General features: G+C 41.7%; 1 protein-coding gene across 1 annotated transcript; it reads left to right on the plus strand.

Annotated features, from left to right (window-relative positions):
- Window positions 1-13851: 13851 nt before the first annotated feature.
- Window positions 13852-22769, plus strand: LOC6578400 (NADPH oxidase 5). Its single transcript, XM_002004276.4, has 14 exons — window positions 13852-14688; window positions 16659-16753; window positions 18218-18332; window positions 18392-18489; window positions 18571-18691; window positions 18752-18902; window positions 18960-19170; window positions 19235-19461; window positions 19573-20821; window positions 21039-21369; window positions 21440-21616; window positions 21698-22014; window positions 22073-22169; window positions 22231-22769. Exons 1-14 carry the CDS (start codon window positions 14110-14112, stop codon window positions 22426-22428), a joined length of 3966 nt encoding a protein of 1321 aa, XP_002004312.2. The 5' UTR covers window positions 13852-14109; the 3' UTR covers window positions 22429-22769.
- Window positions 22770-22885: the final 116 nt, after the last annotated feature.

Below are 22885 nucleotides of genomic sequence, written 5' to 3' on the forward strand. Positions count from 1 at the left end.
ACTTGTTTCTTTTTCGACGTAACTCGAGAACTATACGCGCTAGAGACTGCAGATTTGTTACATAGATGCTCCTCAAGTAAGGAATACTAAGAAATATATCCTTTTTTTGGTAACTCCAAGTTAGAGATAAAAAATTCCTTATTCCTAACTCTAAGACCTCTTAAACTGACGAGTCAGGAATCAAGAATCCTTTAGGAATTTACCATTAAATATTGAAGCTACACATGATCGTATATATACCCAGAGGATCAGGCCCAGAAGGAATAATAAGGGATCAACTAGAGCCTTTAAGAGCTGAGTTAGTTAGGGTAACGGCCTGCTAGTCAGACCTGAATCGAGTATATTTACGAGTTCGACTAAGTGCAACCCGTTTTTCACAGCCCCCGGTTATGAGGAGGGGCGTGCTGGGGCAGGGGGCAGCATCTGCGTGCTTTGCTTGTGGCACACAACACAAAAATATTTCTATTGCCGTTAATGGCGTTAATAATTTTTCTGAGCCGCGAGCCGAGGAGCAGCGAATGCAAACAGCAAATGCAGCTGGTAGATGGTAGATGGTAGCTGGTAGTTGGTAGATGGTTAGCCTCTTAGCCGCAGCTGCTGCAGCTCCTTGAAGGCACTCGAGATGGAGCTTTTGGGTAGGTGTGGATTAGCAGCCGGCTGTCATGTTGAAGATGACGTTACATAGCTGCGAGTGACAGGCGGCAAAAATGTCTAAAACGAAACACAAATACAAAATATAAAAATATGAAAAAGAGTTGCACTGGGCGGCGCCTAATGCGAAATTAATTGAAAAAGCAGAGCTCGAAAATAATGCAACAAGAAATAGCCAAGCAAATGCAAGTGGGCAGCCGCCTAGCTGGCGAAAAGCTGGGCAGCTGCTCTACAAGAGCGCCAGCAGCAAATGCTATATCGAATTTCGCTCTGGTAGCCAGCCACTTGTCATTGCACGTAATCCGATACGAGAGAGGCCCACAGACTGCGGACCTGGCCTGGACTCCGAGCCACTGAAGCAGAGGCGGGCATAAGCACATGTTGAACAAGCCTTGCCAACAGCAACAGCAGGAGAAGCAGCAGCAGCAGCAGCGGCAGCAACATCAGAATGAGAGGCATCCCAAGTCGACGACACATTGCAAGGCAGGTGGAAAGAAGAGGCAACACGAGGAAGAAGAGAATACAGCAAAGATGCGGCATCATCTGCCGTTGGCAGCGGACATGAACTGCTAAAACCCGAAACCAAAAGCTATAAAGCCAATGCAGTTAGCCAATCCAGATGTTACAGTTGCTAGATTAGATCAGGCCAGAGATGGGAGATGCCAGATATGATGACGATGGGTGGATTGCAAAAAAAGATCAGCTACAAGACATAGAAGAGAGTTTCATTTGACATATTTAAAAGAGAAGAAGCGACTTCATAGAAAGCCGCTTCTCATAGCTGATGGAAAAATGCAGACGAATTAACAGCCAAAAGCTGAAAAGTAATAAAATCTATCCAGATAATATCAGTAAAAATATAGAAGAGTCTCATTGAGTTGTTGGGAAACAAGATCATCTTGAGATCCAGACAAATATTTCTTACCAAATAGTTGCAAAACAGTTAGTTGAGAATTGAACTAATTGGTGGTGAGATGCAGAGTATTCAAAAGTGAAGAGATCAGATTAAGATTTCTCAGTACACGACATACCTCAGACCTATGATCTAGGAACTCGGACATAGAATCGAAAACTTATTTAATCTATACAATACAGCACGTATTTAATCTATATAATACAGTAATCGATCATAAAAGAAATAAGTTGCAGAGCTGATTGTTGATTAGGAAGCAAAAGAGGACATTAGAGGTCGACATTGAATAGATCCTTTATTGGATGCTAGTTAGAGAGTCTCGAATAAGCTCTTGAAGATCGGTTGAGAAAATATCCCGGTTCGCTGTTAAAATGTCATCGAAAAATTACGATAAAATATGTGGGATTTACTTAGACTATAGAATAAGCTACTGTTTGAGAAATAAGAAATCTATTTGATATATAAGAAATTTCATTTGTAAATTGGGAAAAGTATATGCTGTCTGGCATAGGCATAGTATTTCTATTAGAGATTTCTGTGGACATAAGAGCTGCAATTGGGCAAGAACTGAAAATGGATTAAGCGAACGGAACGTATCCCAGAAAGAAGAATAAACCTTTAACTATTTCTTAACATTAAACTTAATTAGCCTAATTTAACATTTCACACTTAACATTTTGTTTGCTGTTTAATACTAACGTATGTAATTTATAATTGAGAGCAATGTCAACTATAAAGTCTCTGATCTAAGGCTACAGCAAGTCTTCAGGCTTTCAGTGAGCATCCATTAGTCCGCTTAGCACTTGACACTCTCTGTAACTGTGTCTCTGCTGCAGACTGCAGCAAAGTTAGCCGTAAACTAGTGATGTAAATTTGAATGAAAACATCGATGTCGATGTCCATCAATGTTTTCCAAAATCAAGCATCGATGTTGGATTAATTATCGTATTGAAAATTCGATGCATCGATGTATGACTGATGTTTGAAAATTTTCCCGTACGATTTTAAAACGAATATTTCTTTTTTTTTCTTATGGCGTTATTATTATTAAAAAAATAATAATAATAAAAAATAAAACTTATAAGTATTCAACATTATTTAACCAAAATAAAAATGAGCTTTCATAGCAGTATTTTGCTTAAGGCCAAACTTAATAATTTTTAACATAGGAGAGATATTTTATGCTTATACATTTCACTAAAATTGAACAGATTTACATTAAATTTTTAGAGGGAACAGAAGATACAATTAACGGAAAACATTTAATTGCAATTTTTTACTTTTCATACCCACCCAATAACCAAAGGAAACGTTGCTTTCAAATGGGGTTAACTGCATTCGCAGATAATGATTTTTTGCAAGACATCGATGCATCGTTCAACAATGAAAAACATCGGTAATAAAACATCGATGCTCGATGCATCGACTTTTTACATCACTACCGTAAACTACTTTTGAGCAGCGCACGCGTAACTTGACGAAATTTCAAGCAGCTTTTGGCTATTTATATGGACGCCATTTTAAAGCTGGCTTTGAGGCCGTCTAATAAACACGCCTACTTCAGCAGCTGTGACACCTGTGCGTAAATGTGTGTGCGTGTGTGTGTGTGTGTAATGTGCAATTATAAAATTGAACAGAAAGAAACGAAAAATAAAATCACGCATACGCAAAGTTGGCCGCCAAAGGCGAGCGAGCAGTGCAAGTGAGAGGGAGATGGAGATAGAGTGCGTGTATGTGTGTGTGTGTGCGTAGTGAATGGCTGTGCGCGCACTTGTTGTTTGTTGATTTTGATTTTGGCTTTTAGTTGGAGCTTTAGCTTAGTTTTTCATTTTGATTTTTTTTTTATTATTATTTTTTTTTATCACAAAATACGAGCGACTCGTTTTTTTGTTTTCATTGAGCTCTTTGACAAATTCGGCAAATGGCAAACTACAGCAACCAGCCGCAAGTTGGGGAGGCGGGTGTGCGACGCGGAGGGGGCGTGGCAGGTTGAGCTCTAGGCTCTAGATTGCCACAATTTATTTGCGCATAAAAAATGCAGCGTGTAAACTCCAATTAGACGCTAATTTTAGCATACAAATGCATTTAAATAAAATGCAAATGTGCGTGCAGGAAACTCTGTGTGTGTGTGCGTGCGTGTGTGTGTGTGTGTGGCACATTCACCTGGGCTAAGGCTAAGGCTAGAGGCTTAGCAAAGTGAACGGCTGCGCCTATTAAAGCAATCAATAAATGGCTGACATGCCCAGCCGAAAAAATAAAAATATCAGATAAAAAGAAGTTGAAGCCAGCTGCTGCTGCTGCCGCTGCCCCCGCATCCCTCTACGCTATACGGATGCAGTCAGAGATTAGGATGCCGTAAGAAAGGAAAACCAAAGTTAAATATATGTGACACTGCCAGCCCATCTGGGCGTAGATGCAAGCAGCTTAGCTATCAAAGAACGGCTAGAGATGAGAGCGTGACACGAAAATGTTAAGCATGGGAATAAGCAGCAATAATGCGAAGTGTTTCACGGAACATGAGAGATAGAGAAAAAGGAAGAAAAAGAGTGAAAGTAAAAGTGAGGGGCAATGAAAGAGAGAGAGAGAGAGAGAGAGAGAGAGAGTGAGACAGTAACACATTGATAGAAGGAGAGGTATTAAGGAAGGGAATAGAGGGATAAAGCGATATCCAACTTAGCGTGTAAACATATAATTAGGAAGTGAGAGTGAAATTTTGGAATACCTTTATCATAAGAAAACCTGTAAAGCATACGAAACTATTTATATTGAAAAACTTGTATAAGAGCTTACATTTCTATTTAAGAAGAAAATAAAATACATCTGATATACTCAAAGAGCTTTCATATATACACATTTCCTTTAAAAAATGTTACAAAACATTTAGAAGAGGACTCGTAGCAAAATATCATAAATAACTTAGCCCTTAGACTCTTCATTTTCAAAGAGAGCATTTCTATATTAAAACTTAATTCATATATTGAAACTAGGGAAAATAGAGAAGAATCCAGATATGTAAAGCTCAGACAAACCTTAGAATGACCTATCTATCAAAGCGAGGCCTCAGGTGAAGACACCAATTTCGTAAGCTAAATCCAAAGTCCAGAATGTCAAATATAAATGAAAATGCTATTCAATGGATTTTCGACACTTCTTAAAATCTTAATTCTCCTTTCAAATAAAAAATTCCAAATTTGCCTTCATATTTATATTTCTATGATTCCAATATGCTTCCCCTTATACTCTCATCTCATCGTGCTGTCACCCACCCACTCGTGTCACGAATTCCATTTTATACTCTCCCAAACCTAAAACAAAACAAAAACAATTTAAACATTGACAAAAAAAAATGGCAGGATAGACAACCCGCAGGGTTCGCGTGACTGGGCACAAATATGATTTGGCAATTATATGCGATATATAGTCGTACACCCAGCGGGCAGCGAGAGAGCCATGGGCCACGAGAAGCTGTGGGCCCACGTAGCAGTTGGCCACGGTAATTGCCAATTATGCGACGAATCAAAGCAGCCAAATTTGGCCAAAAGAAAATCAAAATAAAGTCAGCTTTTTATTGCAATTCTCGAGAGTTTGGCCCCAGGCAACAGCAGTTGCCGATCATGGCAGATAACTGAATAAAGGGTATGATGTACGTGAGTGAGGATATGTGACAGGCTGTGGGAGGAATCGAAGAAACTTGTGGGAGATTAGCTACAATTATAATATAGCTCCAAAAGCTAAAGATCTGATATTTGGTATATATGCTTGTTTAGAAAGATATATAGTAATGAATTTTTTTGTAAGAGCTTTAAAAGTCAAGATCTCGAGAACAATAAGGGTTAAAGACGTCAAATTTGGTATGAGCTTTTCTTAACTAGTATTAAAATATAGCGTGAATCCTTTTTCTGATACCTCGCGTCACTGATCATTTAATGCTTTGCTAGACATAGAGAACTGTCGCAGAAATCAAATATGAAATGTCTATGAGACCCGAAAGGTAATTTTTTGTAAGAGCTATAAAAATTAAGATCTCGAGAACTATAAGGGTTAAAGAGGTCAAATTTGGTATGAGCTTTTCTTAACTAGTATTAAAATATAGCGTAAGTCCTTTACCACTGATCATTTAACACTTTCCTAGACATAGATAACTGTCGCGGAAATCAAATATCTCAGGGTCCCGAAAGGAAATCTATAATAATCGATAACTATAGCAGCTACTCCCATCAAATATGACCCATGAGCTGTCTTTTGGCATTTCCCACCTTGAACACCTCACCCGCCAATCGTCTCCAGGGTAAATGCCAGTCGCTTACGGCAGACGCTCGAGCGCATTGTTGTTGCTGTTTGGCTGCTTTGTTGTAATGAAGTCATTATAAAATATTGCGTCCAATGCACGCACCGTGCCTGACCAGGCCTGAACCGGGGCCGCTGGCTCGCACGGCCATTGGCCATAAATTCTCATTCGTTCGTTTTCGTGCCGGGTCTCTGAGCTCTCAACCTGTCACGACAGCTGGGCCACGTCTAATCTAATCCAATTGCCAACTCGATTGTCTGTGTGCGTGTGCGTATGTGTGCATGTGTGTGTGTGTGTGAGTGTGTGGAACCAGTCAATGTCTTGCAACAGCATCTAGTGTCGACTCCTACTCCTACTCAGGCTTCAACTCCTACTCCCACTCCCTTTTCGCTCAGAGCTCCTTTGTGCTTTTTATTAATGCCTGCAGCTCATTAAGCCGACGCTGGGCAGCCCATAAATCCGCCTGGTGTTGCTACTCCGACTCCAACAGCAACAGCAATCCCAGAGCCAAATCCCGCTGCCACGCCGTTGACTGATCGAGGTGTCAAAGTCGAGCCACCGATCTGGGCCGCAGCTTTATGACTCCACTTGACTGCAACTGACACACACTTTGTTTCAGCTGTCGCCCCTGCTATCCGTGCTGTCTGTCTCTGTCTGTCCGGCGTACATGTCGGTGCATTTCAATGATCTCCTTGGTGGCCAGCGCTCGTTAACACTGTCTCTCTCCCAAGGGCTTCATTTGGCTAAAGTAGCGCGCTGTGCGCCCAATTCTTAATCAACTGCAGCCAAATTGATTAATGAGTTTCGCTGTGGCGCAAACGAGGGCGGTTCCAAGAGTAGCAATAATATTATATAGACAGCTGACAAGAGATAATGTAAGCTGGAGAGCAATTAACTTTTGGCTTACTTTATATATCCAAGTTCAGCTAACTCTTAGTCAGCCCTCGCTTAGATTCTATAGAAGCTTATATGAGTATCATAAATATATACTATAGATAGCTTAGCTTAGCTTAGCATAGCAGAAAGGTAGCTAATATTAATACGTCATATATGCAATATCATTATAATATAATTAATTACTTTTCAATCAACTGTTTAATATGCAGTCACCCATGCGTATATTTAATATTTGTAAATACACATAAATTTAAAATCTGTAAAAACTAGATTTTGGGAGCAGAGCTTCTATATTATATAAGGGTTGTTGCTATAGATATGAATAGCCTATTTAAATATTTAATAAAAAATATTGTCAAATTACTCGTATGTAGAATATTTATAGGATATTAATTTAAAAATTTTAGTTAAATGTGAAATGTATATTATTTAAAGTAAAAGTCAAATTGAGGGAAAATGTAAAAGCCAGATTTGAGACACAATTTAATGGGAGTTTTTAAAACAATTTCTAGTAAATCTAGGAAACACACTTTTTATGAACTTGGGAATTTCTCAAATCCAATTAGTTAACATGGCTTCCACTTAGAGTTAAGACTGTTCAACAAGTCAGGTAAATTGACTTTATAATATATATTTCTATATATTGAATTGTCAGTTATATATATATATATATATATTACACTGTACCCTTTGGCTACTTATATATACATATATATGTACATATATGTATATATCATCAATTTTTCACTTTTTATACCTTTGCAGCTTCTGCACCTCATCTACCTGCTGCATCCAATTAAGCTCAATTGCGGCTCTTTCTCGTTTACAGCTGTCTCGGCTGCACATTAATCTTCACACCAGTCTACTTAGCTATATGTGGCTTATGGTGTTAATCCTCTGCATGGTCATCGATGCGTATACGTAATATGGCAAATACTCGAGCTTGCCAATTACATTTCATTATTGTACTTGTAGAGAGAGAGAGAGAGAGAGAGAGAAAAGAGAGCATGGTTCTCTGTTGAGAAAGAGTGTGATTGGAAATATTGGAATATTCTATCAATGAGAAACCTTTTATTAATAAAATGTTACAATAAACCCAATCGAATCGAACAGCAAAGTATATATAGCAGGATTATCTATCGGAAGGACTGAGAAGGACAATGATTGGGAAAGTAAGAATGAGAATGAGACTCAGATTGAGACTGGGAGTAAGAATAAGAAAGAGGAGAGAAATAACCCTAAGACGATAATGAGAATGACTTTCAAATTGAGAACGAGAATGAGACTAATTAGGATATCAAGAATGGTAATGACAATAGTGATGAGAATCTGAATGAGAAGACGAACGATATTGAGTTGACTATGCTAATGATAATGTTAATAATAACAATAGTAATAGGCAAATAATTGTAAGCGTTTCACTACAAAGTGTTCGCTAGGGTATTTGATGCACTGCCAGCTGCTGCATGACGCTTTAAGGAATTCATTTTTTTTTTCCTTGGCTCCTCTTCTCCCACATAATGATGCGCGTCCGTCGTGAGGCCGGATTGTCTGTCTGATTGACATCAGTAAACGTCGCACGTAGCTCATGAGGCGACTTTTTTGCTGCTGATTGAGCCGAGTTACAAGCAGCCAATCACACACGCACATATATGTAGATAGCTGTATGTATATAAAGACATAAATACATACACACATATAGAGATCGATCTGGAGTGCTCTGCTCTCTTCTTTTTGTTGTTTTTGTTGCTGTGGCACATTTAAAGGCGTCATTATTAGCGCTACAAAGGAGGCACTAATAATTGTTTGCATTTCAAATGGAAGCGCCTCACTAATTGGAACAGTTGCTGCAATTGTTGCTGTTGCTGTTGTAGTTGCAGTTGCAGTTGCATTTGTTGCCGCAGTTGTTGTGGATGTTGCAAGCCTTTGAGTTTTCTTATCACATAAATTGTGCACACAAATCTTGATCTGCAAATCATTTTCGACAACTTTACGGCCGCGCGCACGTTCAAAAACGTGCATAACTCTTAAATACACTTGGCGAAAACAAAGGGTGCGAATCCATTTCGATTTGTTTTGAACTTTAACATTCGAGATTTGCTGTGATATTTGTTATATGCAGGTTGCAGAGTACGAAGCAGGTTTAAGTGAGGATATTATCAAATACGTTTCGATATTGTTTTTTCTGCCAACAGTTCTTATAATATTTATATATTCATTTAATATTTTATAATATTTATATATTCATTTAAGCTTGAGCTTATATCGGATTTCCACTGAATTTCAATAGATGGAGTTGAGAATAGTTCTCTAAAAGCACAATTGATCTATCCCTAAAGTCAAGCATAATGAAAATATATATGTTTAATGTGTGTACTTGATAAATTCGAGAATCATAAATAACCATAAATTCGAGCTTCTTTGTGCTTGATTTTTGACCAAGTGCACAATATTCAATTATTCACATTAAAATGTATGGAGAAATAATGAAATAATTATTATCATTAAAATTTATATTAATAAAAAATCTTAAACAATTAATTTTACTAAAAACTAACATAAATATGACCATAAATATTTTGTAAAAGTCTTGAGAAATAGCGGACAAAAAAACAAGTTTATAATCAAAGAATCAATGCAAAGACCGCGTGAGCTTAATGGGAATTGTGATGCAGAGAATTTCATCTCAAGGAAAATAAAATCGCTTTATGCTCAAAATTCACATAATTTAAAAACTTGGCTTGAACCTAAGAATCACGATTTAAGCTTGAGCTGGATTTCCATTGAGAATAGTTGAGATTAAAGAGAAACCTATGAGATATTTTTAGCTTTTACATGATTTTAGCAGCAATATGAAAATATAACTAATAAAAATTCGTATATTTGCTTTCAGTGTATTTTCTTTTACTTATTTATTTTATTTTATTTTTTGGGCCACGTTATCTGTAGCTTAGATCAAAAACACGCACACACACACACACACGCACACTAGCACTCACTAACACTCCCATGAAGCAGGCACTTCACTTTGTTGGCCACATTTCCTGTCTCACTTTTTAGCAGCTCCTACAAAAATATTGAATTTTTTACGTGCCCAACTAAGCTGACATTTAATTTAAGTGCCAACACCAGGACCAGATCGTGCTCCAACTGCAGCTCGAGCCAACTCGAGCGGCGAGCTCCAATTGGAGGGACTGTCTGCACTAATGAAATTTATGCATTTATGCCAACGGGCTTAATGTGGAGGATGTTGTCCGTATGCCATGATGCCACGATGCCATGATCCATGTTAATGTCCATCAAATAAATGTGACTCTCTCGGCTGTCAATTCGATTGTTGAACATGTTGCAAAGTTGCCAAGGAGTTGCAGATACGACTCAGCGCTGCGCTGCGCTGCTCTGCTCTGATCAATTTGCAATTAGCCGCACTTGCAACGGATATGGTTTGGTTTGGATGCCCTGCGACACTTGCAACAAACAGCAAAACAACAAAACAGCTGCGACGTTTCCCGTGAGAAATTTCAATTATTTTAATTAGCGTTGCGATCCGCGCGGCTGCTTTATTAGGCGACGACAACAGCAACAACAACAACAACAACAACTACAACGAATGAACGTGGAAGGCGATGTTAGCGCGTCTGCATCTGCGCAGAGTCTGCGATGGCGACTGCGTCAGCGTCTTCCAGTTTGCCGCTGCTAAGCGCCTGCAGCCAATTTCCGCTGCCGCCGCACAGTGGAACGAGTCGGGCCGGATGGTGTGGCAAAAAGATTAAAATTTTAACAGCCCGCATTTATGGACAAATGAATGTGCTGACAATTGAGCGCAGTTTAAGAAGCCAAACAAATCATTTTGTAAGCGATTGCCATTTATAGCTAATCCCACTTCATAAAGCAGAAGCTGGGCAAATGGCTGCATGGATGTCATATAAACGTATTTAGTTTACCAAACACCCTGTACGAGCCCAAAATGTTTTGCTCACTATACGAAACACTGCACTATACAAAACATAAACCAAACAGATGAAAAGGTAAACACGAACGGATGCCCCCGTTTTATATCAAATAGACTACAAAGAAGAAAATTAAGGAAAAATATCGCTTCTCTCGGTCTGAAAATGCATTGAAGATTCACCGTTCATATATTGTTTATAAATATATAAAAATAAGGCATTAGTTTCAGTATAGTCAATACATTGTAAATAAAGGCAATTAAACTCTCTTTGATCATTAGCTTAGTGCGTTACAGTCTTTAAGCGAAACACCCTGTATGAAAACCTACAGTTGTGTTCATTCAATTCACAATAACTTGCTATATAAAGCAATGGATTCAGAGAATACAAATACTTCATAAATAAAATCCATCAATCAGCTCTCCCATTAACAGTTCTAGTTTGCAACACTCTGTAAGCTAAACACCCTGTGCTAACACACATCAGAATTACCGTATACAAATTTTTGCATAACAAACCCTTGTCGCACGTTGCTAAGCACTGTGCGGCGACGCTGGCAGCGCTGCTGGCGTCGCTGTTCGAGTTCGGAATGCCAGAATGCCAGAGTTGATAGCGGTGTCAGAACAGGATTCTGGATTCGCTCGCTGCTAGTTGGAGTCGAAGTCGGAGTCGGCTAATGACATGTTTTGGATAATGATGACGGGCAACGGATTGGAAGAAGGAGTCCAAGCGACGATGGCGATAAAGAGTGGAACTTAATTGAAATTGATGAGACACTGCGCTCGGCGCTGGCCATTCGGAAAATTACGTACAAAGTTGGCAACGTTTTGGTCAAGCAAATCAATCTGCATGCCAGCAGTCAGCGACGACGGCTAACTGTGTCAAGACACTGGACCACCCGGCAGATACGATACTGTGTATATACATGCACACATATATATACATATACATACATATATATTTGTGTGCTTGTGAGTGCTGCAATTCCAGGTGCTTTATAATTGGCCGCTGCGGTGTCAATTGCAGCGCCAGCGCTCAATTAAAGGCAAACCTACGCCGCCTGCAGCTGCCAGCTCACTGACTCCCCTGGGAGTTGGCAATGTGACTTGCTGCTGGGGCAGCGCAGCAGCGCAGTCGCGCAGTCGCCCGCTGTGCACGGGAATGCCAATTTCAGCAATTAACAACAATGGCCATAAATGCGTGAAACGCATAAACTGACTGGAAAAGCAGCAGCCAGCAGTCAGCCACAGAAGCAGATGCAAGAGCGAATGGGAGAGAGAGAGAGAGAGAGAGAGAGAGAGAGAGACTGAGATGCGTTTGCAATTCAGCTAAAGCTAAAGCCACTTCCAATATTCTGATTGGAACGGCAATTGGTGTGTAGCTTTAACTGCTCGCACGATCTCCAATTTGAATATGAATTTTTGAAACCGGGCAACGCCATTTTGTTTTCTTATTGGATTTGCACTGTGCGCTGGAGTAAAAGTAAGCGGTAGCTGCGCTCCGCAGCGGTTCGTGGCGACCATTGACCGAGCCAAAGGCCAATGGCGCACATTAATCAACAGATCATATTCGTATATTGGCCATTGTTTATGCAGTTATTAGGATAAATAAATATAAAATGTAAGCACTCTAGATGAGCAACTGGGCGATACCCTGTAAAAGCGTATATGGCGAATGAGTAATGAATAAATATTGTCCTGTAGGATAATACAAACTCTAAAATTCAATATTTGCTAACATAACAGACAATGTTAGTATTTATGTATATGTGCCTGTTGTTTGCCGATTAAATATGCTGTTAAAGCTAAACATGTTAAGTCAAACTGTTAAATGTCTTTATGCAAACAGCTCAAGAATTTCTTTTAAGCTTACAGAGCGCAATCTAGTATTGCTATTATCGCTATCAGACTATGGTAATTTCTGCAAACATAGGCCATTGTGCCTTGCATACCCCATTTATGTAAATTACAGCGCATTGCCAGCTACAAATTGCTCCAAAAATCTCTTATTTTGATTCGCTTTGCCCTTTGGCTGAAGCTGAGAAACTGAGATTCAATTTATTTATTCATATATTTCTTTTCTTTCAGCTTCAGCTTCAACTTCACGTTTTTTATGATTCAAGGCGCTGCAATCAAAAAGCCAAGTTCAATGACTCAAAAAAGATTGATATTGTATGTGTGTAGGTGTGTGTGTGTCTGTGTGTATTGTTGAAAGGTGTCTAAAAAGCTGTGAATGGCCTGTCTGTCGGTCTGTCTGCCTGTCTTTCTGTCTGTCTGTGTAGGGTCTGCGTTTGATGCTTGGCCTTGATTTAAATTCGTGGGCAAATGAACTATTTAACAAGATTTGATTCATGTTGGCTGTCAAAGAGGCGGAAAAACGAGCAGCAGAGGGAGGCAGAAGGGGCAACGGTGCTAACGGTCATTTTCAATTTCATTTCCTGTTTGTGCTTTGCATAATGTTTGCATTGTTTTCTAACTCCCGCAGACATGACTCACAGAACAAAGAAACAGTAGCTCAGATACCTTATATAAATACAACATATATGTACATATATTGATAATATCATCCATGACAATTCGTGCTAAATGTGTTACAAATGCAGTCAGAGCAGAATTCGGAAACAGACACGTTCGCCGCACTAAACAAGTTTGATTATTACGAAACACGGCCGTTGAAATTAAAAATTGAAGACATTGTAAAAAAAAAGAGAAATATCACACACACCGAGGGAGCTTTTGCTACCTGTACAGCTCGAATTATTTGCACCTTATCAAATAAAGTACAGACACACACAAATTAGAATATCTATCTTACGAGCAGATCGTAAACATCTCTCTGCCCACAGATCGATCGATGTACATACTGACGACATACATGCATACATGCATACATGCATAAACCAATACAATTACACACACACACATACTCAGCGTGCTTCCATTCTGTTCACTAATTCCAAAATCTTGGAAATTAAAGCGTTTTTAGCACGTCAAACGCAACTAAAACGCGTTCCAAGTTCCAGATCCCCGCAACAACAACACAAAGGCACTCACAAATACAACAACAACAGCAACAACAACAGTACACAGCCGAGCCGAGGGCCGACGCACGTTCGCTCGTTGGGGGGCTGCGGCTCGTGTTTAGCGGGCTTTCGCTTTCAGTTGCTGCTCGTTGCTGCGTCCGATTGGTTTTGTCTTTCAGCTTCGCTGTCCGTTTCGCTGCTCGCCATTCGCCGTTCGTCGTTTTCGCCGTGTCGCGCTATTCGCCGTGAGCTGCTCTCTCGCCAACGGTAAAACGCTGCCTCGATAACCAAGCCGAATCGATATCGCGCACAAAAATGTATTAAATTTGAGATCCTGTCTCTTCTGCTATGCTGTGTTGAGTTGTGTTGTGTTCTTTGTGATTTCAATATGGATACGCAGGACAATCACCGCGGTTCGGTGTCCTCCAGTAAATCATTGGATATACCTGTTACGCCCTCACGCTCACCCAAAAAGGTGTCCTTCTCCGACGAGCTGCCCGGCAGCCAAGTGCAATCCGAGCCCAGCGGCGTCAGCCAAGTGCTCCAGCAGGCTTCGCAGTATCTGGAACGTTTGCACGGCGCACGCGATTTTCCAGTCGAGGATGTTGAGCCAACGCCTGCTGTGCTGCAATTGGATACGCAATCGGTTCAGCTGGAAGCGAATACCTCTACCTCTGCCTCTGCCGCTGCTGCTACTGCTACCTCCGCCGTTGCTGCCTCGCCGAGCATTCTGATTGGTGACGATGGCAATGATTACGCCAATGGCAAGCAGGAAGTGCCGTATGATCAGCCGCAATCGAATTTGTACATGGAGCGATACAAGCTTCATTTAGATAAAAACTGCAGCTCCATGGAGCTGGAGGCGCGACGCGAGAAGCAGCGCTGGCTCTTGATATCGGAATGCAGCGCCCGCTTCGGCGAGGGCAAGCACACGCGCGAAGCGTTTCGCAAGCTCTTCCTCGATGAGGTACGATTCATCCACAGTTGCATTAATTACTCTTACCGTAGACGTCAATATACATGCGATATATTATGTAAAGGGAGTATACAAAGTGACTGTGTCTATATGCCAGATAAAGATCAATTACAGTGAAAGCTCTGATAACGAACCACGACTTGTTGAAAGCCAACTACTCCAGTTGTGAGATCATTTAAGTTTAATGCAAAATTTACAGCAAGTGCTTTTTTCTTGAAATCATACTTCAAAATTATTCTAATTACTCACAAAATTTTCAAAGTAAATAAAAAAATTGTTCAATGAATGAAATTCAACAGAAAAGGAAATGTGAATACAAATTTGAATATATCTTTAGCTAAAACATAATAAAATCGCGTTGTTCTAATAAAAAATTAAATAATCCAAAAATTTAAAAATAAATGAAACATTAACAAAACTGTTTGTTAAAAAAAAAATTTTAAAAGTTAAACAAAAAACAAACATTAAAAAAAATAATTTAAAAAAAATTTAATTAAATTACAATAAAAAATTATATAAGTTGACATAAAGAGATAAAATTTTTTTAAAATTAAATATAAAGTAAATAATGTAAAAAATATATAAAAATACAAAAATGTAAAGAATTGTGAAGTCCAAGCCAAAACCTAAAAAATATATTTTTTTTTAATTTTAAATAAATAAAAAATTTGCTTACTTTTATTATAAACAATTGAAATTTTCAAAGAAATTATAGGTTATATTGAAAATAATTATAATTTTTTTTTTTTTAAATTACTAATCTATAATTTTTATGCAAATTTTCATAAATTTGTTCTAGTACAAGAATTTAGTATTTATTATTTTATTTACTTATTTATTTATTTATTTTTTTTTTTTTTGCAATGCTTTTTTGGTTCAAATATGTATGATTTGGTGGTATTTATAATTTAAAATGTGAATATACATACAACTTCACAACTTTTTTGGAGCTTTATTAAAAAATTTTCAAATTTTCTAATGGCTTCATTTTTTTTTATCAAATATCTTTAAACAAGTTTGGTGTCGCTTGCTTCACGGTCAACAATCCCTTTTATTCTTATAGCTTAAGTTTGAAAAAATTGCATATTAAAATAGTCAACATAGACCTACCTTAAGTTTGGATTAGCTAAACCAAAATATGACAAATATTCATAAATTGAAATAATTTCTGTCGAGTTTTCTTGAGTCTGCCACAACTTTATTTTCGGTTCAGAAAAAACTGGAACCGTAGGGTTTGCTTAAGGCGGCATGTGTGTGTATCATATATATGTGTGTGTGTGTGTATTGACCTTGTGCTACATATTTTGTGGTCCTTTACCCGAAGCAAAAATTGAAACTCGTTTATTTTGTTGGTTTTTTGATTTATGCTGTTTTCTGTAGTAGCCCTCACTCTCTCTTCTCTCTCTCTCTCTCACTCTGTGCTGTTTTATGAACTATAAGAAAGCTGTTGAACCAGTCTCCAGACCCAAGCATCAAGCTCATCTCTTAAATATGCACATTTTTTCAACGGGCTGGGCAGCTATCGCCCGATCAAACAAATATACATACATATATATATGCATATGTATGTATGTACATGCAGACACTAAGTATCGTGCTATTGAATGTCATTAAAATATATTAATAAGAATTTAATTAACGACAAAGCCTTTCAATTATGTTCGCTCTGCCCACAAAGGCGCATAAATCGAAGAAGTTTGTAAACAAATTCTCTAGAGTAAACAGCATCTGTCTATAAGCATATACTAGATAAATATACCTATATATGTATAAAAGAACAGCAAATAAGCAGGTTGTAAAGAAACTCAATTTATATGAACGCTAATTAATTGTTAAGCAAACTCTATTATATATAGTACTCTTCATATGTATATATATATATTTGTTTATATGTATAAATTGAGTTTCTTTACAGATTCGCTCATTTGTTATTGTTTTGTCTATCTTCTCTCTTCTCATAGGAATTTCAGCAGAAGCTCTTTCAGCTCTTCGATCTTGAACGAAATGGATATTTGCTACAAGATCGCTGGATCGAGCATCTCAAGGGACGACTAACGTGAGTATGGCACTTAACATATATTTAGCTACATATGTATCTGTGTGTGAGTGTGTGTGTGTGTTGCAGAGCAGGCTGTATACCCTGTAAAGTGGTATAGTGAGTAAACGGGTATATAATTTAAAATTAAAGAAAAGAAAAAGCTATACCCAGTATGTTATCATGTTTGAAAGCGGGTATATAAGTGAAGAATATTTTTAAAGTAAAGACTTTTTTATGAGTATAGATATCAAATACTAAAAATTTGTACATTTCTTATAGGTAAAATTCGCATATCTTGTACATATTTATATTTATTTGAATACCCTATATTTATAATAAATTAAAAATACACCCACATTGTATTTTATCTTCTATCTCTGTCTTTCATCAGCTGTATACTTAAATATATTATATATAGATAAATATTATATGCATAAATTTAAATATTGCCAAGCACCGACACAAATTTTGAGTTGATTTTGATTAAGTTCAGCTGTATGCCAGCACAAATTGTTGTTTGTAGGGTATTTACGATTCGTTCATTCCGAACTAGATCAGATTTTAGATTTTTTTTTCAGCCATCTCATTTGCCTTTTTCAAAGCGGTGCCAAAACAATTAGCTCGCTGCCACGCAAAAAAGCTGTCTCACTTTCCACTCCTCACTGGCCTCGCCCCGGTCCCCAATCCTCGATCGCAGCATGTGACACACGCACATACCATACCCATAGCCATAGCCATAGCCATAGCCGTAGCCTTAGCCAGACCCAACCCGAGCCGAACCCAGCTGCCCTGCTCCAGCTTCTACAGCACCGTCTCCATCGCCATCTCCATTCCCAGCTTCGTTTGTGCTGGCATTCCAGCTGCGCTGCACTTTGCACGCCAACTGCCGCGGCGATGCCATCGCCGATGGTGATGCTATCTGTGTTGTATGTTAACATATACAACAGCTAACATAGTCCGCATGCCCGCTGCCCCAGCCAGCCCCTGACCCACCCGATCCACGGCAGCTCTGGCAGCTCCGACTGTCACTGGCCCGCCTGTCGTAATGAAGTCATTCAAAATACAAATATAGCGTGTCGAGGGAGGCGATAGAGCAGGCAGGCAGGCAGGCAGGCTGGAAAGCTGGAAGGCTCGTAGCTGCAGCTGTAGCTATAACTGGCAGACCTGGCCTTGTTTGACTGCTGGACTGGGCAACCATGTCGAGGGAGGAACTAAAGAAGGAAGTTGGAAAGCTGGAAGGCTGGAAGCATGTCGAGGGGGAAGGCAGGAAGCTTATATTAAAGGTGTTATACACGAAAGAGATAGATGAACAGAAATTGGTGGAATAGAAGCTTAAACTTAAGCTTTACCTCTAGGGAAAGTACAAGATCTTATTTCCTATAAGACCTTCTAGACTTCGAAGAAGAAGGGAAAGGGTGGAAGGACTGAGCTGGCTTTTTCCCATGCAAACTTTAACTATTTACATAATTTTTTACCTTAAAGCGATGATCGTCAAATGGACTTTGCGGAGCAAATCGAGTCGGTGGCCTACGTCATCTGCGGCGAGAAGAGCCAAGTGAACTTCAAGAACTTTCGCGATATCTGGCATACGAGAGGTGTAAGTATTCCTCACACTCTTTACAAGATAAGATCCTTAACTACGCGAGCTACTTGCAGATATTGGATAAGCTATACCGCCTGATTGACATCGATGGCACCAATCTCATCTCCACGAACCAGGTCATGGAGTTTATATCACATCTAACAAACTCCAGGTAAGGTTATAATGAAAGAAGCAAAGCTCTACTAGGTCTTTTTAAGTAAGTAACATAATATACCATATCTTGACTATTTAGACCTCGCACAGGCTTCGACAAGAGCTCCCTGGCGCGCTTGGAGCAGCTCTTTCGCAACACTGTGGGCAATGAGCAGGAGATACGACGCGAGGAGTTCCAAAAGATTGTCACCTCCAAGAATGTAAGACAACTATTCCAGTCAACTGTCAAGCAAATGCAGACTAACTAATGTTCATTGCAGCCCTTCTTTACGGAGCGCGTGTTCCAAATATTCGACAAGGATAACTCTGGGTCCATATCGCTGCAGGAGTTCATAGATGCCATACATCAGTTCTCAGGACAATCGGCTGACGATAAGATAAGGTTTCTCTTCAAGGTCTACGACATAGATGGTGTGTGCATTGGGTAGCTTCCCATAATCCAGAACTAATTTCCATGACATTTTCCAGGCGATGGTCTCATACAGCACAAGGAGCTGCACGACGTGATACGGCATTGCATCAAGGAGAACGGCATGGAGTTCTCCGAGGATCAAATCGAGGACCTAACCAGCGCCATGTTCGAGGATGCCGATCCACATAACAGCGGCGAGATCACCTACGAGGCGCTCAAAAACCAACTGCACAAACACGGCGGCCTGCTCGAGAATCTCAGCATTACGTAGATAGAGACTTTGCTCTATAATTAGTATTACTATCTATTCAATATCTACTTTACCTCGCAGCATTGATCGCTGGCTGGTGCCCATTGCGGAGGAGCCGCCGTCTAGCAGCAAAAGGTCGAGGCTCTGGCACACAATACCTCACCAGCTGACGCTGGCCTACATGAAGAACAACCAGGTGTTTGTCAGCTACCTGTTCTTCTACATCGCCGTCAATCTCTGCCTGTTCATCTCCCGTGCCATACAGTATCGCGCCAGCAATGGCTTTGTGATCATAGCCAGAGCGTGTGGTAAGTACAGCTAGAGTCCTTTTGAGTCCTTCCTCTGTAAACAGAGCAGAGAGGGACTCTACCCTGCCTCAGTTATCCATTCGCCTTAATCCAGCTTTCGTCCCTGCCCAGGTCAATGCCTCAACTTCAACTGCGCCTGGGTCTTGGTGCTGATGCTGCGCCACTCCCTGACCTACCTCCGTTCGCGTGGCCTGTCCTCCTTCCTGCCACTGGACCATCATGTCTACCTGCACAAGCTGACGGGCATTACGATCGCGGTGCTGAGTCTGGTGCACACGATAATGCATCTGTTCAACTTCTCCATCATCGTGATCAATGACCCCCAGATAAACGCCGGACACTACACGATAGGCGAATGGCTGTTGACGGATCGTCCCGGCCTGTTTGGCCTCATTCCGGGCTGCGCCAATCCCACTGGAGTTGCCCTGCTGGTGATACTGATTGTCATGTTCGTCTGCTCGCAGCCTTTCGTGCGGCGCAAGGGCAGCTTTGAGGTGTTCTACTGGACGCATCTGCTCTATGTGCCCTTCTGGATACTCACGCTCTTTCACGGGCCCAACTTCTGGAAGTGGTTCATGCTGCCCGGCCTGGTGTACATTGTGGAGCGCGTGCTGCGCTTCGTCTGGATGCGCGGAGAGCATGGCAAGACCTACATTAGCTCCGGCCTGCTCCTCCCCTCGAAGGTGATTCACTTGGTCATCAAGCGACCCTTCAACTTCAACTTCCGACCCGGCGACTACGTCTTTGTCAACATACCAGCCATTGCCAACTATGAGTGGCATCCGTTCACGATCAGCTCGGCCCCGGAGCAGGAGGACTACATGTGGCTCCACATACGCACCGTGGGCGAGTGGACGAATCGCCTCTATCGCTACTTCGAAAGGGAGCAGCAGAAGCTGCACAAGGGCGAAGTGAATACTCACATGCATGCGATACCCACGCCCAGTTTCATGATGCTCAACGAGGCGCGCAATCCGGCGCTCGCCGAGATGTCGCGGCAGTCCAGCACGACGACACCGCAGACGGATTTCCTGGCACGCAACATGGCCAGCAGAGGCGGCACTCCGGATGAGCAGCTGCCGCCGGCGCGTCCGCCCAGGCAGCACCGCAAGTCAGCCGCCGCACCGCTGGAGGCTCCATCCACCACAACGGGCGTGAATCGCATAAGGAGCATTAAGAAATCCCTGCAGCGCACCTTCTCACGCAAGGAGTCGGAGCCGAAGAACTCGGGTATAGCCAACGGCGCCTTCATGGCTGAGACGGAGCGCGAGCAATCCAGGCGCAAGCAGCGGCCCCTGGAGAAGAGCATCTCGCTGCCGGACATTAGCATGAAGAGCAAGAAGCGCAGTCGGCTTAAGGCGTAAGTGTTTGACAGGAATCTCCCTCTCCGTGTGTATGAGTCTAGGTAGCCAATAGGGTTCCCTGAGGCATTAGAAATCCTTGTCTGGGCAGAGATCGCTTGGAGATGTCTAGAGTTATCTGGGTTGTTGCCTCTACTGATCTCCCGTTGTTTTTCTAGACATAGAGCTCCCTCTCCCTACTGTAACCTTATCCCCTCTAATGCCAATCCTTTGCAGACTGCGCGCCTTGGGTCGCTCCGAGTCGGAGCGCGCCTTTGATGACCAGCGTCTGAGACGCGCTCGGAACAATAGCGTGGGGCTGGCCTATTTGAGTCCGCAGAACAAGTCGCTGGCGCAGAGTTTCCGCTACATGCGCAACAAGCCCACCATCATAGCCTTCAAGACGCCCAGCCTGGAGCTGAGCGAGGCACAGCAGGCAGCCGGAGCTGCCGACAGCAATGGCACCATGGAGGCCAACTCCGTGGAGCTGGGTCATGCAGCCGGGGCGGACAGTGGCACGGAGCAGCTGATGCGGCTCAGCCTGGGCGCAGAGCAGAAGCCGCTGGAGGTGGGCAGGAGTTGACCGACTAATCCGTAATACTTAAGACTAACCTACCTTATGTTGCTTGCTCTCCAAGGATAACACAAACACGGGCAATCGAAAGTCGCGCCTGCGTCGTCCCACATTTCTGCGCACGCTGTCCACCTCCATTACTAATCGGGGAGGAGGCGGAGGCGGAGGAGGAGGTGGCGGCAGCGGCAGCACCACAACTAACAGCGGTAGCAAGGTCACACTCGATGCAGGCGTCATGGAGGTGCGAGTCACACACACACACACCTACACACACACGCGCTAGACTAACCCCAATCCCTGGCTAATCCCCTCTCCGTTTCAGATCTTCATAGATGGCCCTTACGGCGCCCCTTCGAGCCACATCTTTGGCGCTCAGCATGCGGTGCTCATCGGCACTGGCATCGGGGTAACGCCCTTCGCCTCCATCCTGCAGTCCATCATGCACCGCTACTGGAAGGCGCGGCACAGCTGCCCGAGATGCCACTTTGAGTGGGCCAGCGAGATACCCAAGTCTGTGATGAATCTGCGCAAGGTGGACTTCTTCTGGATCAATCGGGACCAGCGCTCGTTCGAGTGGTTCGTCAATCTGCTCTCACAGCTGGAGATAGAGCAGGCAGAGCTGGGCGGCGCCATGGAGCGGTAAGGATGCAGTGAATCCAGTCAGAGTATATATTAATGGAGGATCTTCCCCTGCTAGCTTTCTGGACATGCACATGTACATAACCAGCGCACTGCAGCGCACAGATATGAAGGCGGTGGGACTGCAGCTGGCGCTCGACCTGCTGCACGAGAAGGTAATGGAGTTGTCTTCAGCCTCTAGAGTTCTCCAGTATCATTTCCACTCTTCCACTGCAGGGCAAACGGGACCTGATAACGGGCCTCAAAACCCGCACCAATGCTGGCAGACCCAATTGGGACAAGGTCTTCAAGCAGCTGCAGGCGCAGCAGAAGGGCAAGGTCACCGTCTTCTATTGCGGTCCGCCACAGCTGGCCAAGACGCTGCGCGTCAAGTGTGATCAATACGGATTCGCCTTTCGTAAGGAGTGCTTTTGAGTTCGCCAACAATCCTCATCCCCATTCCCAAGTCCATCTCCTATCCCATTCCCAATCCCTATGCCTATTCCTACCCTTGTCCCTTTTCTCAATCTCATCTCCACCTTCCACTTTCATCTTTTCCCCTGCACCCTCCCCATCCACCTCCCAACCTTTCTCAATACTCAACTCATGTTCATCTCAATTAGGTTTTGGGTTTGTTTACTATTTTTTCTATTTATTCGTCCATGTGTTTTGTTGCCTCATTCGCTATGCGTGTGTCCCAGCCTGTAAATATATCTTTATATACATATATCTATCTTTATACGTAATTGCATTATAATAAAAAATTTGTTACTCTATATGTTGGTTAATGGCTGCGAATGGGTTATGGCTAGGCCATATAGCTGTTGTTGTGTTGTCTTTCGGGATATGTTAAGACTGATTATCAAAATTGAAAGTACAGTGATCGCTCGCT

This window comes from Drosophila mojavensis, unplaced genomic scaffold, assembly GCF_018153725.1.
Source record: "Drosophila mojavensis isolate 15081-1352.22 unplaced genomic scaffold, ASM1815372v1 contig_80, whole genome shotgun sequence".
Classification (NCBI taxonomy): Eukaryota; Metazoa; Arthropoda; class Insecta; order Diptera; family Drosophilidae; genus Drosophila; species Drosophila mojavensis.

What these genes read in the sequence shown, in the direction of transcription:
- LOC6578400 (XM_002004276.4), top strand. Translation starts at nt 14,110, where the DNA reads ATGGATACGCAGGACAATCACCGCGGTTCGGTGTCCTCCAGTAAATCA. An exon ending in CAAGGTCTACGACATAGATG is followed by an intron (nt 18,903 to 18,959) that starts GTGTGTGCATTG and finishes GACATTTTCCAG; the next exon opens with GCGATGGTCTCATACAGCAC. An exon ending in CAGAGCAGAAGCCGCTGGAG is followed by an intron (nt 21,370 to 21,439) that starts GTGGGCAGGAGT and finishes TTGCTCTCCAAG; the next exon opens with GATAACACAAACACGGGCAA.